Source organism: Acanthopagrus latus, chromosome 4 (assembly GCF_904848185.1).
Source record: "Acanthopagrus latus isolate v.2019 chromosome 4, fAcaLat1.1, whole genome shotgun sequence".
Taxonomy (NCBI): Eukaryota; Metazoa; Chordata; class Actinopteri; order Spariformes; family Sparidae; genus Acanthopagrus; species Acanthopagrus latus.
In genome coordinates, this window is record NC_051042.1 from 7052895 (window position 1) to 7068169 (window position 15275).

Here is a 15275-nt window from a genome sequence, read left to right on the forward strand (position 1 = left end):
ACAAGAGCATGAACAGGAGCGTGGACAAGAGACAGAAAACAGCAAACAATGACCGGGCGAGGAGTGAGGGGAACACAGAGACTAAATACACAGACACTAATGACATGACAAGGAACAGGTGAGGAGAGAGGAGGAAGGAAGCCAGGTGTGATAATGAGGGGGAGGAGCACAGAGGAACAGACCAGGAGGGAACAAGACAACAGACAGAGGGAGCCAGAGGGGAGAACACAGGAGAACTTAAAGGACACATGAGGGCATGGAAAAATCAAGACATGAGACACAAGACATGGAAAAACAAAACACAGAACACAAGACATAGAAAAAAGGACATGAATCAAAACCCAAAACCCAAAACCAGAAACAAAGAACAACACAAACAGGAGTCATGACAGTGCTCTGTTGTTTCCAGATTTCCAGAACAGTTTTCAGCCACAAATTTAAATCTACTTTTCATAAATTCATTTGAAGGATAAATGTTTATAGTTTTAAAATGAACTTCTTTGCACTTTGGGGGAATTGGGAATTTTAAGTATTTTGTTTGAATAGTTGATATTTCAGATTTGTTATAATCTCTAAGAGTGAGTGAGCTTTTTGTTCTACCTGCATATAAAGTGTTTACTAAGTACTGCCTTAAGAACTTATTGTTAACATTTTTCATTTACGAGGTCTAGATCCTGTATCTTCACTCTGTGTAAATTTGGAATTGGTATGTTCAATATATTGTTCTTTATCGATTGGAGAAAGACTTCTGGGACATTCTGTGAGACTTTCTTATTGATCTCATTGGAGCAACTCATATTATATTTAGCATTAAAATCATTCAGTTCAAGTATGTTTTCATTTCTATCCATTATGTGTATAACCGACCAAATTTGTTTTGTCATCTAGTCTTCCATAAACATAGACCTCCCTCGACTCAGTATCACCCTAGTGGTCCACAGTGGGACATTATGGGGGTTGAAATTATGGTTGAACAACATTTTCCAATTTAACAGAATCTGTTGGTGAAATTTGGAAAGTTTTATGGGCAGTTTGGATATTTCAAAGTCAGATACTAATAGAAACTAAATACCTCCAACTTTTCTGAAAACAAGAGAAGGTATTGAGAACCAAATCTCATCATCATTTCTTAAGAAGGATTGGAGCCAATTGATCTTTAATATTCCATTCATAATTTCAAAGTCAATTGCTTTCACACCACCATCCTCATAGTATTTTATCATATCTCTATTTCTGATGTAGTATGGTGTTTATTTTTCCATATGAAATTGAAATTTGTTTTATTAATTTATTTTATAATTCTTGGTGGGATGGCTAGGGTGTATGCTGGATAGATTAATCTGGAGCCAATTGTTTAAGGGTTAAAGTTTTTCTGCATTTGCCAATAGTATTTTGAATCCTCTTTTTTTCACTGTCATCTGCACATCCAAATTCCTCGATATTTGATCTAATTTTCAACAGGTATATTATACAGTGAAGAAACAGAACTATGGATACTCATGAGTTCACATTTGTCCAGGTGCTGGTGTAGACCGGAGGCCTAAGATAAAGGCTTCATTTTATCTAGGGCCAATGGAATTTGTTCTTTATTTTAAGAATTTTGTTGTATCATCAGCAAGCTGACTTATAATCAATCAATGGTTGTTTACGTCTAATCCTTTAATGTTTGATTTTATAACAGTTATAGCTAGTAATTCAGTGGCTACAATGAATAAAAGAGGTGAAATGCTGCAACCCTGCCTGATGCCTCTTTCAACCCTGAACCTGGAACATGTGCCTTCTGAGATGGAAACACAACTATTAATATCAGTGTGTAACATAGCAATCATATCAAGAAACGTGTTACCAAACCCAAAGTGTTCAAGTGTGTTGATAATAAAAGCATATTCGATAGAATCGAATACTTTGTGGAAGTCCAGAAACAACATAAAACCATCGTCCTTAATTATTATGTGATTATAATCAATAAGATCCAGAACCAAGTGGACATTATTATGGATAAATCTTCCTTTAAGAAAACCCGATTGTATTGGGCTAATTATCTCAGAGATGCCTGTTTTTAATCTTGCTGCCAAGGCTTTTGTAAAAATCTTGTAGTCTGTGTTTAAAAGTGTAATTGGTCTTAGGTTGCTTAGGATTTTCTTATCTTTTTTACGGGTTTTGGAATCAATTTTATTACTCCTTGTTGCATTGTTTCCATGAGCTATTTTTGATTTATGCATTCAATTAATGCTTGGAACAATAGGGTTTTTTTTTTCTTCCCAAAAATGTTTATGGAAATTTGTTGTTATTCCATCTGACCCTGGTGAGTGGTCAGATGCCATGTTTTTAATAGCAAAATCAAATTCCTCCATCGTTAAGTCTTCATCACAAATTTCTTTTAAGTTATCATCTATTACCGGAATCAGAATATTAATTTTGTCAAAGAAGGATGTGACTGATTTGTTCTGAGTATGAAGATTTGTAAAGGTTGCTGTAAAAATGAAAGACATCATTTGAAATATGTTTAGGATCTGTGCATTCCTCTCTCCGTTGATTATTAGACTAATGTACAAACAGTTATATTATTGTCTGCATTTTTCTAAACTGCAAAAACAGGCTGTATTTTTCTCTCCCTCTTCTATCCACTTAGCTCTGGACCTCACATCAGCACCTTTGGTTTTATACAAATACATCACATCCAGTTTGGATTGCAGGTTATTAATTATTTCTTTTTCGTCCTCATTCCAATTCAACTTGCTATAAAGATTCATAAGCTCTTTAACCACATTTGTTTCTTCTTCTCTCTTTTCCTTATTCAATTTTTTACCAAATGCAATTGAGATTTTTCTAATGCTAAATTTTAGATATTCCCATTTGGATATCAATGTTCTAATGGCATTATCATTTTTGATATCCGAAATAATTTTTTAAACAGAGCTACACTATTCCACATTCCTTAGCAACAGGGAATTACATTTCCAATAATCTTTAAATGTATCATTTGTATCTCTGTTTTTTAGTCTCAGATTAATAGTGCAATGGTCACTTAAAGGACTATTAGAGATTGTTATCTCTGTGACAACAACATTGTGAAATTGAATTTGATACCAACCAGTAATCAGTACGTGATCTAATTTGACCATTAGGTTTGTGTCAGGTAAATTGTTTGACATCTTTGTTCAAGGTTCTCCAGATGTTTATTAATTTGTTGTTTTTAGTGAAATTTTCCATGATTGGGTTTCTATATTCCCTTGAAAGTTTTAAAGGCCATCGATCCATTCACTCATATCCAACACTGAAATCATCTCCAACTACCATATGATCAGTGGGGAATTTTATATTAAATTCCCTTATAACTGTCAATATTATAAAACAAGTTCTTATTTTTCTGATCATTGTTGTACCCATAGATGTTAATCAAAATAATCAGAATGTTGTCAATATTCAAAACACAGGCAACCCAATGTCCATCTTTATCCACCTCATTACACAGAATCTTACCAGGACATCTGTTGAAACACATTGCAACTCCAGCCGAACGGTTTGTACCGTGACTGAAGAGGATCTTATCTCCCCATTGCTGTGACCAAAACTTCACATCAGACTCATCAGAGTGAGTTTCCTGGAGAAAGATGCAGTTTGCATGTTGCCCCTTGCAGAGGAGAAAAACAGCTTTGCGCCTAACTAAGTCTTTAAGTCCCCTTGTATTAAAGGACAAAAAAGAAGTGTCAGTTTTCAACTGGAACACAGAGCACATGAACAAAGTTAATGAAGAGGTTTAGGGAGGTGGAGTAGCAAAGTCTTGAGGTAGAAGTCCCATTTTCCAAAATGCTCCACTGTGTATCCATTTCACATTCAAATTTCAGCCCCTATCTGGGGTCTTAGCCATGATGTGCTTGCCTTCTATGAAACCAAATGGGCCCCTGAAGCCTGCAGCCTTGCCTTCCTTCCTAGCCTGGTCAATTTTTGGCCACATTACCTGTCTGGCCCTCCAGTCCTCTTGGGTCAGGTCTTCAGTAAAGCGGATCCTTTCTTCTTTACACAGCAGAATCCCTCGTCTGTCTCCAGATGTCATCTCTCACTGTATGTCGTGCAAACAAAATGATGATTTGTCGATGCTTGTTCTCCGTCTCTCATCCCACTGTGTGAAAAACGTCGACCGCTTCGTACATCTTCATCTTCAGGTCCGGAGCAATTCTGCCCAGAAGCTCCACCACTTTTGCCCTGATATTTTCATTTATTTTCTCTTTTTTCCCTTTGATCCGAAGGCACCATCGCCTTTTGTATCTTTCTTGATTCAATGAATGACCTTTAATGTCATCAGCATCCTTTGTGATTGATTCAATCTGCTTTCCCAGGTGTTTTATCTTCGTTTTATACTCTTTCAGCTCCTCTGAGTTAAGCTGCACTGATTTAGTGATAGCAGCTAGCATGGTGCTGTGTTGTTGCATCTCTGAGAGAGATTTTTCTGGAGTATTTGTAGGGGTTGTCGACATTCTGTCCTGTGTGTTGCTGCCGGTGTTAGCTGTCTCCCTTGGTGTTGAGTAGTCGTGTTTGCTGTTGTATTTGGGTAGTAAACGGGAGGTTTTTTTTGCTGCCAAAGGTTTTGTGCTGTTGGCTTTCTTCATGTTAGGGCTGATTTTTTTTTCACTGTACAGGAAGTGGAATATGTGGCTTCAAAAACTATTGTGTTGGGACTTTATTGAGGATATCAGACAGATGCGACTGCTTAGTACGCCATCTTTTCGGAACCCCCTCGCGCAGCACCTAAATGAGTCCGGACCGAGTCTGTTCCAGTCTGAGGCGATACAGATACGCGAGGACAACAAAGTGGAATCGGAATCTGTGGATGTTTGTGTGTAGCTAGCTGTTAGTTCACCCCCACGGCCCACCTCCCGAGTTGACGGACGTGCCTTCACGTCCAAAACTGGACTTACGGTAAATAATGTCTGCAACGCTTTTTCGAACATTGCCGTCACGTTTGCTTTGTGTCTGGTGCAGGAAGAAATAGTAAAAGTGGGCTTTTGTCGCAAAAGTGTCCGCAAGCGGCAAGTTTGGTTACTGAGGAACAGGGGAAGTTGTGTGAGGGACGCCGGTAGTGATACAGACAGCGACAGAGATGGCGAGTTTTGAGAGTTGAGAGATTTGTGACATATAGCGTGTTTGGAGTGTATAGTTAGTGTGTTATATAGTGTTTAGTGTAGTGTGTTTAGTGTGTAGTGTAGTTGTTTTTTTGTGTTGTGAGTCAAAACAAGGAGGAGACTGCTGAATGTGGAACAGGCAGGAATGAGCTGAGGAGCCCTGAGCATGAGGCATTGCCTGCATTTAAATGTAAATAGTTACATATAATTTTGTAAATTTCAAAAACTTATGCACAAATTTAACAAACAACAATGTATATTTGCATTATAACTAATACAACTGGTTCGTTAAACATATTTGTGGTATTCACAGTAAAAAATCTAACTTTTCCTTCTCTGATTTTATGTTATTTTGTGATTTTAGGTCCATAGTGCTAATATAGTATGTCAAATGAAAAAATAACTGTACAGTCACACGTGAGGTTGTGCTGAAATAATGACACCAAACAAGGCAAGGCAAATTCCTGCAAGTCTGAATTCCCTCTCGTCTAATAGTAACCTATAAAAATACATCTAAATTTATTGGTTGAGCATATTGTATATTAACAATCTGTAATAGTAAATATATTGCGGTAGAGTAAATGGTCAAAGTCCAAAGTCTTGAAGTTTGTGACAGTCAATTAACATTAGTATCTAAATACAGTATGTGAACTCTGATCATCAGGTCTGATGTTCAGTAGTTCTCTGATCATCAGAATCACTTGGTGTTTTTATCTGATTACCAATAAATCAATACTTTTTAAAAGGTGCCATGGTGTCTGTGATGTAGCTGCAAAAGAACTAGTAACTAAATTTATCAAAAAATGTATTAAGTAAAATGTAAAACTTTTGTCTATAACATGTAGCATAGTGGGAGTAGCAGGGAAAGAAAATACTCAAGTAAAGTAGGTTACTTCACAACTGTCAATAAACTGAGACAGTGGGCATCTAGCACCAGATAAATGTAGTTTATTACTAACTGAGGCTGTTAAGTAAGGGATAATGCCCGGCGATGTGTCCATAATCAGGAGTTAATGGACAACGCGGAGGCCCAAGAACCATCCGACGTGCAGCGTCACCATGGTCAATTACAAAAGAAACTCAGACCATTAATATATATTTTCATGCGTTTAACAATCAAAATATAATGTTTTTCACAAGCTGTAACTTTGTTTCCCTGGTAACACCTGAGGGTTTGACTAATACCTGGAACAATCATTACCTGCCCGTAAGGTTCTTGTGCAATGGAGACGTTGTTCACTCCTCCAGAAAATAGGACGGACCATAGATACTACTTGGCAACGGGAGATATTCTAGTCTGCTCAGCGATGAGCCAGAGAGCTAACGCTATGCTAGCAAGATTCAAGGTCAATAACATTCCGTACTGTTGACAAACAGTAAATATAATTTGACAGTATGCTGCTAGCTAACAAGACCAACAAGCTAACCAGACATGTCATTGTCCCCAAATCAATATCAAGATTTTCATAAATATTTGATCGGTTGTGTGTAACGTTACTGTAGCCGCAGCCTGAAGTAGAGAGTTGCTCCACAGCGAACGGGATATGAGATTATTCGCTTTAGAGGGGAAGTGTACTTTCTGCAGCTTGTGTGTTACAGTCGCCACCCTGTGGTGTTCAGAGGATAAGGCACTTGAAGGACTGACCGACTGCACTCAGTGTTGGAAATAAATATTCAGATTTGATACGCCAGCTATCGCATTGATTTAGAACGGTGAAGAGACAATTTGACTGGAACTACTTAGTAGTTGGGTAAAAAACACAATATTTGCCCTGACATAGCAAAGTTGTAGGTAAAAAGTAGCATAAAATGGAAATACTCCATTGTTGTTGTTTTTAAGTACATTACTGAAGTAAATATACTTAGATTCATTCCATCACTGGTGAGTAAAGTAATTATATACATTTATTACATGGCTCTTCTTAATGCAGCAGAATGCTTCATTCACTTGAATGGGGCTTCCCAATGTTCGGCGGTCAGTTATTTTTGTATAACAGACTGCTGCTAAGCATATTTGACCGTCATCAAGGAAAGTGGCCTTTTTACCTTTGATTCATGTATTTCGTATCACTCTGCGCTCTACAGACTTTGCTCTGCAAGTGGTCCGGTCACTTATCACCTCAGCGTCTTCAGTCGCTTAGCAACGTCGGCTGAACAGCTGTAATTCTGTGGCAGTTAACCTAATGTTACTTTATATCAGAAAAACTTACTCCTAGGCTACTATGGACGAGTTTGAAATCAACTTCAATATTTTTGGAAAAGATGGTGACTTTGAGTCTTGGCTAAAGGCTGAGTTGTCGTCACCGGTGAAAAAAAGAAAAATAAGGAAAGTAGCGAAGAGGGAGAGGCAAAACGGCACAACAGGATCGACACGAATTGAACACAAAAAGGAGCACGGTATGGGCCATGTCCGTTTTGAAATACTGGTTAGTGGAGAAAAACCTGTCAACCCATAAAGATGCCAGAGATCCCTGCAAGGAGAATTATCGTGGCTATATTTTTGCTGAAACTGACAACCCAAATTGCCCCATTGCCAGTTTTAAAAAGTACATCTCCCTTTGACCCCCTGACACAGACGCATTCTACCTGCATCCATTGAAAAAGGACCAGCAGCTGCTTAACCAGCAGGATGTCTTGGTACTCTCGAGAGCCCATGGGACACAATTTCCTGGGGCAAAGGTGTCTCAAGGATGTATACAAACCACAGTCTGCGCAGCACCGCTGTCCAACTGCTGTCTCAGGCTGCTCTGGAGAGTAGGGAGATAATGTCTGTGACTGGGCACAAATGTGAAGGCAGTCTGAGGAGCGACTCTGTCCCTGACAGACAGGGAAAAGTGGAGCAGATCCTGTCCTCTCATCCTGGCAGTAGTGGATCTGGTGAGTTTATAGTTACATAGCCTAATATTAACAATTTGAAATGTCAAACATTTTGTATTCTTTGCCTGACAAACCCCCCCCCCCCCCAAGAAATCAGGGATGAAGACAGAAACATCTGTTTTAATATCCCAAAAGAGGTCCCATTATACTTGTCACATTTTACAATTAATGGCAGTGTGCAGTTCAATGTGCATAAATGAAAAGGCTCGGCTGTTACAAGCTCAGTGAAATTTCAGCAGACGGTTGATCTGCTGTGTTTTGTAGAATGTTCTGTTTAATGTCTGTGTTGCCACTTTGGCGAACTGTAGAATGTTCTGTTTAACGTCTGTGTCGCCAGTTTAGCGAACTATATTTCTCTCCTGTAAATACTATGAATGATAAATAAATTGTAAAAAGACACACTGTTTCTGTTAGTGTTGGCAATTAGCCGTGTAATAAGCAGGATAATGTATAGAATGGCGGTCACTATCGGGAAAATAAGTCTCGACAGGGCGAACCGGACCCCGCCGTTCAATACATTATCCCTTACATAACTACTTTTACCACTGACATGAAGGGAAATGTGAGGGTGAAAAGCATCAAGTGGAAATACTCAAGTAAATTACCTCTGAGCTAAGTAAATGTACTTAGTTACATTCCACCCCTGGATTACCAGTCATTGTCACTTTGATCTGGCCGGTCTGAGGTCTGTACAGACACCATCCGGCCTTCTCTTAATGTTCTTCTCTTCTTGTTCTTCCCTTCTAGTTCTTCTCTTCCTGTTCCTCTCTTCATATTCTTCTCTTCTTGTTCTTCTCGTTCTTCTGTTGTTATTCTTCTCTTGTTACTCTTCCCTTAATGTTCTTCTCTTCCCCTCTGTAGTAACCGCTTCATCGCCTCTCGTGGCCCCGGGACAGTGAAATTCACAGAGGCGTGTCAGGTGTTCCGGGTCGGGGTGGAGTCAGCAGCAGCAGCAGCAGGAGCAGCTCCGGGTCCTTGTCCAGGTCCAGCCTCACTCAGCACTTCGCTCGGCTGTTGAAGAGGCCTTTATCCACGCAAACTGAATGAAAACAGACATCTGGGAATAATCTTCACACATCCCAACACTTTGTCTCGGCAGGAGATCAGAGAAAAATCAGGTAAGTGAAAACAAGGAGTGAGTCTGAGCTGCGTTAGCTCGCTCTGTCGTGTCGCAGTGGCCAGACAAGGTAGCCTTTATCGTCTTTTACGACATAACCGACATATTTCATAGTTGTCTATGAAAACCAAGATTCCAGACAAGTGTTTACCGTGTTTTGTCGTTTTAGAAGTAGTTCGGCTTGATAAAGTAGGTTGTGTGCCGGTTAGCAGCTGTACGATGGGCACACTTTAAATTTAGCGTTAGCTTAAACGACCGAAGGGATGCGCTGCAACGTCGCTTCAAAATCGTCGAGGAAATTGACAAAACCTGATTTTTATCAACGTATGAAGTGTTGTAAGTGAAACGTGATGGTGTTACACTGTGTGGATGGTTATTGTGAACTCAAATCCTCCATGAAATCCACAAGAGCATGTTTCTGTCCAGTGGTTTACAGCCGTTGTTAAGACACAGCTACGGTATTAAGCTTATTCTTTTCACACGCCAGTTGGTCAAACCAAGAGGCAGATTACCGGTGAGGTTAATGTGACTTCAGCCATGAACATACACAATAGAGCATAACTATGGGGTAAATATCAGTGTGACTTTTGATTACTGACTGAATGTATTCGGAGGATCTGTGTGGCTAAACTATCTTAACTAAACAGTCTCAACTAAACTATCTCAACTAAACAGTGTCAACTAAACAGTGTCAACTAAACTATCTCAACTAGACAGTCCCAACTAAACAGTCTCAACTAAACGGTTTCAACTAAAATATCTTAACTAAACTATCTTAACTAATTATCTCAACCAAGCTGTCTCAACTAAACAGATCCATGAACTTATGTCATGCAGGATGTTACGACCCATACTCAATTATTAGGGCGGATGCCAATATTTTATCCATATATCAGCCAATGTACACAATTAAAACAAAACAACAACAACAACAACAACAACAGTGCACTGAAACAGTAAAATGTAATAATAAGAAATCATCCCAAGCATCTTTTTCTGAATTGTAAAAGAAGAGAAAAGTTTCCATATCGGTGCATATTGAACAACATGCCCACACATGCTGATATAATTAAGATTAAGAGGTCAGTATCAACCAACACACTTGTAGGCTGTATTTCTACATCTGTGTTTGAAAGGACAATCAAGCAATCCAGTTAGATGTCGTGTGAAGTACAATTCAGTTTGAGTCTGGTGTTGACAGCTCAGTCTTGATATTGGATTTGAGAATGAAATGGGATTTGCTTTTGTCTAGATCTAATTATCCAATAATAATCTAATTATTGATTACCATTATTGATTAATCTGTTGATGATTTTTCTGTATGTGAAAATGGTTAAAAATTCCCATCATAGTTTCCCAGAGCCCAAGATCGCATCTTCAGATGTCTTGTCTCACTCCCAAATACTAATTTTACAAAAGATGAAGAAAATCAGCAAATAATAACATTGCAGAAACAAGAGCCAGAGAAATTTGATTCTCTTTAAAAATAGGTAAAATGACTAATCAGTTAATGACAAAAAAATCAGTCATCAGTCAGCTGTAAACTGTGCAAGAGTGCATGTTAAATAAATCAAATTAAAATGTAATGTTTCATTATACACTGACACATTTTGTTAAAACTAAGTTATGGTATTGCACACTAGATTATATTGGTCATATTATAGTTTCTAGTAGGGCTGCAACTACTACTACTTATTTATTATTATTATTATTATTATTATTATTATTATTATTATTAACATTTTCATTATTGATTCATCTGCTGATCATTTACCTCATGAATTGATTAATTATTTGGTCCATTAAATGACAAGAATTGGTGAAACATGGTGATTGAACTCTGTTTCCCAAAGCCTGAAGTGATGTTTATTAATGTCTTGTATTGTCCTCGAGAAAAAAATAGTTGCTTAGCAACGGTTACCAGAAAACAATTCTTTCATTGCCACTAACCTACAATATCTGTGACACTTCAGTACATCTGTTTGCTAATGCAGATGATATAAACATTTCTAGACATGTTGCATTTCAACACTATTATCTCTGAAGATAGACGAGACAGCCATTAGCTTACTAAACTGATTAGTGGTGTGTGCATCAAACAGGTGGCTCCTCTGCACCTTGTTACCATCTTGTTTAATGTGTCCTGAGTGAAGATACCACGTACTGACATAGACTAAAGATAACACAACTGAATTCTTGTCCTCCGGGCAGAGGAGATATTTCCTATTTAGTGATTTTCCATTTTTTCAAAAGAAGGCTTGTAAAGCGTTCAAACATTTAATTTCCTGTCTTGACTCAGCTTTTTTCTCTCTGTCTCTAAAAAGCACAGTTCATTAAGTCTTGTTTGAATCTGATTGACAAGATCACGCTAAGAGTGGCCACCATAGCGTGTCAACAGACAGAGCTCAGACAGTCACACTCCCTCAGTCATGCCATGCTGCCCACATCTTAACTGACTGTAGTGTATGAGGGGGTGGGGGAGCAGACAGGAGGAGGGGAAGAGGAGTTGGATGAAGCAGTCAAACGAGGGCGAGTCTGGGCTTGTCTGCAGAGAAGCGAACCAAGAAGATTGTGGGGGGAAAAAAGAACATGAGACTTGGAGAATAAAGATGACATGGCAGCGATAGCATAAAGCGTAAATCTTGCAAACTTCAAACTCATGAGTTGTGTCAAGAATTTAAATCAATTTTAATAGTGTCAGTTACTGTGGTTTATATACAAAGATTGCTAGAAATGCTTCAGTCCTAAAAATCCTGCCATGACATCTTCTTTAAGGTGTCTCTGTCGAGCTGATGTAATGAAACTCAACCTGCTGTAAGAGGAAGAGGATTTTTGCTTCTAGAAATGCTGGGTGTTGGTTCCAGCGACCAGGGGAGCGGGCGGTTGTAATTTCCAGCCTTTGGCCGACTCTCAGCTCCTACTCAGTGCTTAGTCATGGATCTCTCTGCGTACACATGTAATAACTCAGCTCACTGATTCTGCCTACACAGCTGCTCTGATCTTCACTCCCCCATGTTCTGCATTAGCCCTGTAACATCTCATTTGTTAAAAGCTCCTCACAATAAAAGGAAGCTTGGTTTTTATTTCAGGCTGTAGCAGCTACTGGCCTACACTGTTTATTTAGTTTAAGTTTTATATAGGTGTTAAATCAGTTTAGAGTTGCAAAAATCAGCAGAAGTTTAATCTGCAACTATTTTGGTTTTTGATTCATTGTTCATTCATTTGTAATGAAAAAGTCTCAGTTTTATACTGATCCTTCTCTGTGATCTACATAGGCAAAACAGACCATCAGTCAGTGTGTTTACATGACACACGTAATTTGATCGATCACATTACTCCTGCATGTATACGCACCATCAGATCGGATCGGATTTTTGCGTTCTGCACAGGCTTGAGATTTTTTTCCCGGACGGTGGCGGCGGCTTTCCTTCGAAATTACTGCAAGCAAGAGCACAATTGTGCATTTAGTTTGTGTAATTATCATGTACACCATATACGAAATGTACAAAGATGTAGTTTCTCCTCGCTCTTCATACGCCATCTTTCTCGAATGCCGAGGCATCTGGTGACATAAAGAGGTCAGCCAGAGGTGGCTCTCTATTACCACTAGTTGAAATGGGTACAGCGCCACCTAGTGTGGGGCTGTGACATGCTTCGGCCAGTAATTTCAGGGTTCTCCCCAGACAATGGAACGGTGGTGCAGCGCCGCTATACTGCTAGCTCAGCGCCATTATACTAATTTTCAATATTGGCTGGGTGGGTGAGGGTGACGAGCGATCGAGCGTGCGCCCATCCGCCGTGTAATTCACACAGAAAGCTGCGCTGCAGCTCCTAAAGAGATGTGACGGTACGCCATGATGATGACGTCGGTGTGTTTCCCAGGTGCCCCCCTGTCAATCTAGACCCGCGGACCCGCGTTTATAATGTGTAGTGATTGAGAACCCGGCCCTCTAAACATCCTGGAAAGTGAAAGAGTTACGTTTTTCACGCTAAATTACACAATTACATAATCGCCATCAGTGAACTGGTTGCTGCGACTCTGTCACTCGCAGGGATGGAGGCTATTTTCTGGGGGAAAGTTCACTGAATACTCGGTCAGGAGGGCTGACCATCACGGTGATTCATATGAACACAGCCACTTGAGCGAGTGAAAGGTTTTTGCCGGTGACAGATGACGTTTTACGGGCAGTATTTTTTCCTGATATGATTTACCAGCGACAGTTACAGTTACTACATTACTTTTGTTTGGTCATGTAATGTTAAATTAATCGTTAGATTGGTCGACTAATCGAAAAAATAATCACTAGATTAATCGTTTGAAAAATAATCGTTTGGGACAGCTCTAAAAATGACATGATTATATACATTTTACAGTCTGATTCCAACCATTCTGTGGGGTAGTGCTGGGGGTGAATGGTCTCTGTAGTCTTGGAACCGTAAATTTGTCTCTTTCAGCTTCTCGCATATAAAGATTTTCTGTAGAGCTGCAACATTTAGACCATTCATCGATTAGCAGATACCAACTATTTCCATTATGTTAATTGTAAAAATGTCAACAGTTGCTGGTTCTAGGATATTAAATGTAAGGATTTACTGCTTTTCCATTTATAATAGTAAATGAACAGTTTTGTAGTTTTCGCCTGATGGTTGGACAGCTTTTTGACATTTCATAGACAAAAAAGATTCATTCCCATTTGGTGTAAAAATAATAAGCAGATTTATTAAATTTTCCTTTGCTTATCTTTGTTAAATATTGAAGTTAACTCATGAAAAAGAGGCAGTGGTGTGCTCGAGGACAAACCTGAAGAAAAATGTCAGGGCATGAGAGGAAAAAATTATCTCAAGGCGCTGTGGAGCAGGAACAGAACATTAAATCAGGTTCAAAATTCTCAGGATTTTAGTTTTTGGTCACAAGTTGAGTCTTGAATGAACTAAGAATAACCCTCTCCTACTGTTTGCTGTTGTTGTATTTGACCCTAAAATCTGCTGTCTTGTTCAGCATGGGGGCCTATGAGGAGAAGAAGGAAACATGTGGAACCATCTGCCTGAAATACCTCCTGTTTGCTTTCAACTTTCTCTTTTGGGTAAGTTTCCATTCTTGCATTGTTGAGCCTGCACTGAGGATTTAATTGCCATAGTGCTTGTGTTAGTCTGAAGTGCTTCTCAAGCGCCTGCATGTTTTGGGCAGAGTTTTCTCTCTAGATGCAGGCGTGTCGTCAACCATTTATGATCTGGATATTTTATTTCTCATGTTTCTCTCTTTTCTTGTTTGGGTTGGCCATCATTTTTATTGTTTATCATAACATTTTATTCATAAAAATAATTGCTGAGATTTTGGAACAAAGTGAAAGAAGTCAAATGGGGCAAGAATCACAAGCAGCGAGACAGTCATACAGGATAAACACAGCCTCAGGTCAGCCAAACTTCTTTATCTGGAAGCAAAATCATTGTCATTATGCACCCTGACATTTTGGTTGCACTTGTTAAAGTTTTACCTCCAGATGAAGAGATTTAGCAAATTAAATGATGGCTGAAAACTCAAAGTGAGACCCAAACTCTCCACTTGTATGATGTAGTGTGACAAATATCCACTTTGTCAGCAGCAGGTCCTTTTGCTTCCAGTGCAAACTGTATGTCTATAATTATTGCTGCGCTCTTTGATCTGTGACTTTGCTAAAACACTTCCTTTTCACAGTTTGCTTTATATATAGTAAATATTTGATGATTTAATTCACGTGTGGTTATCCTGTCAGCTATCTCAGCTGACTTCCTAAACAGCTCTGCATTTACACATTTACACATACAGTAATGGAACCCCTCCCTTCCCTCTGTTGTGTGATTTAAATCCCTTATTCAGCAATGAGGTCAGCGCTTTACTGCTCGCTTTCTCAACAGACTGTTAACAGTCAATGACTTTTATTTTCGGCAGCTCTTCCAACCATCAATTGTAAAAAGAGCCATAGTGAATAGAGGTAGACTGATTACCTTTTAATTTAAAAATGTGCTACTGATGCAACATCCTCCCAGGCAATGTCCCAGCCACCACAATACCTAATTGTTAACACTGTGACAACTGATGACCTATAAACACAGCATACTTTAAATCTTCAAAGTAACTGGTAAATGAAAAATGAATTCATGAAATGAATGTAGTGGAG

The 15275-nt window shown here is 39.0% G+C and overlaps 1 protein-coding gene and 1 long non-coding RNA gene across 2 annotated transcripts in view; one reads left to right on the forward strand and one right to left on the reverse strand.

Annotated features, from left to right (window-relative positions):
• Positions 1-6115: 6115 nt before the first annotated feature.
• LOC119017787 lies at positions 6116-8741 on the reverse strand. Its single transcript, XR_005074555.1, has 3 exons — positions 8606-8741; positions 7170-7997; positions 6116-6730 (listed from the first exon to the last, which is right to left on the reverse strand). It is a non-coding gene; the product is annotated as an uncharacterized LOC119017787 (long non-coding RNA).
• A 189-nt stretch (positions 8742-8930) lies between these two features.
• The window catches only part of LOC119017786 (CD151 antigen-like), a 48109-nt gene continuing 41764 nt past the window's right edge, over positions 8931-15275 (forward strand). The window contains exons 1-2 of the mRNA XM_037094822.1: positions 8931-9118; positions 14117-14201. Of these exons, the coding sequence (XP_036950717.1) occupies positions 14118-14201 (84 nt within the window). The 5' untranslated portion in view covers positions 8931-9118; position 14117. The remainder of the gene's footprint in view (positions 9119-14116; positions 14202-15275) is intronic.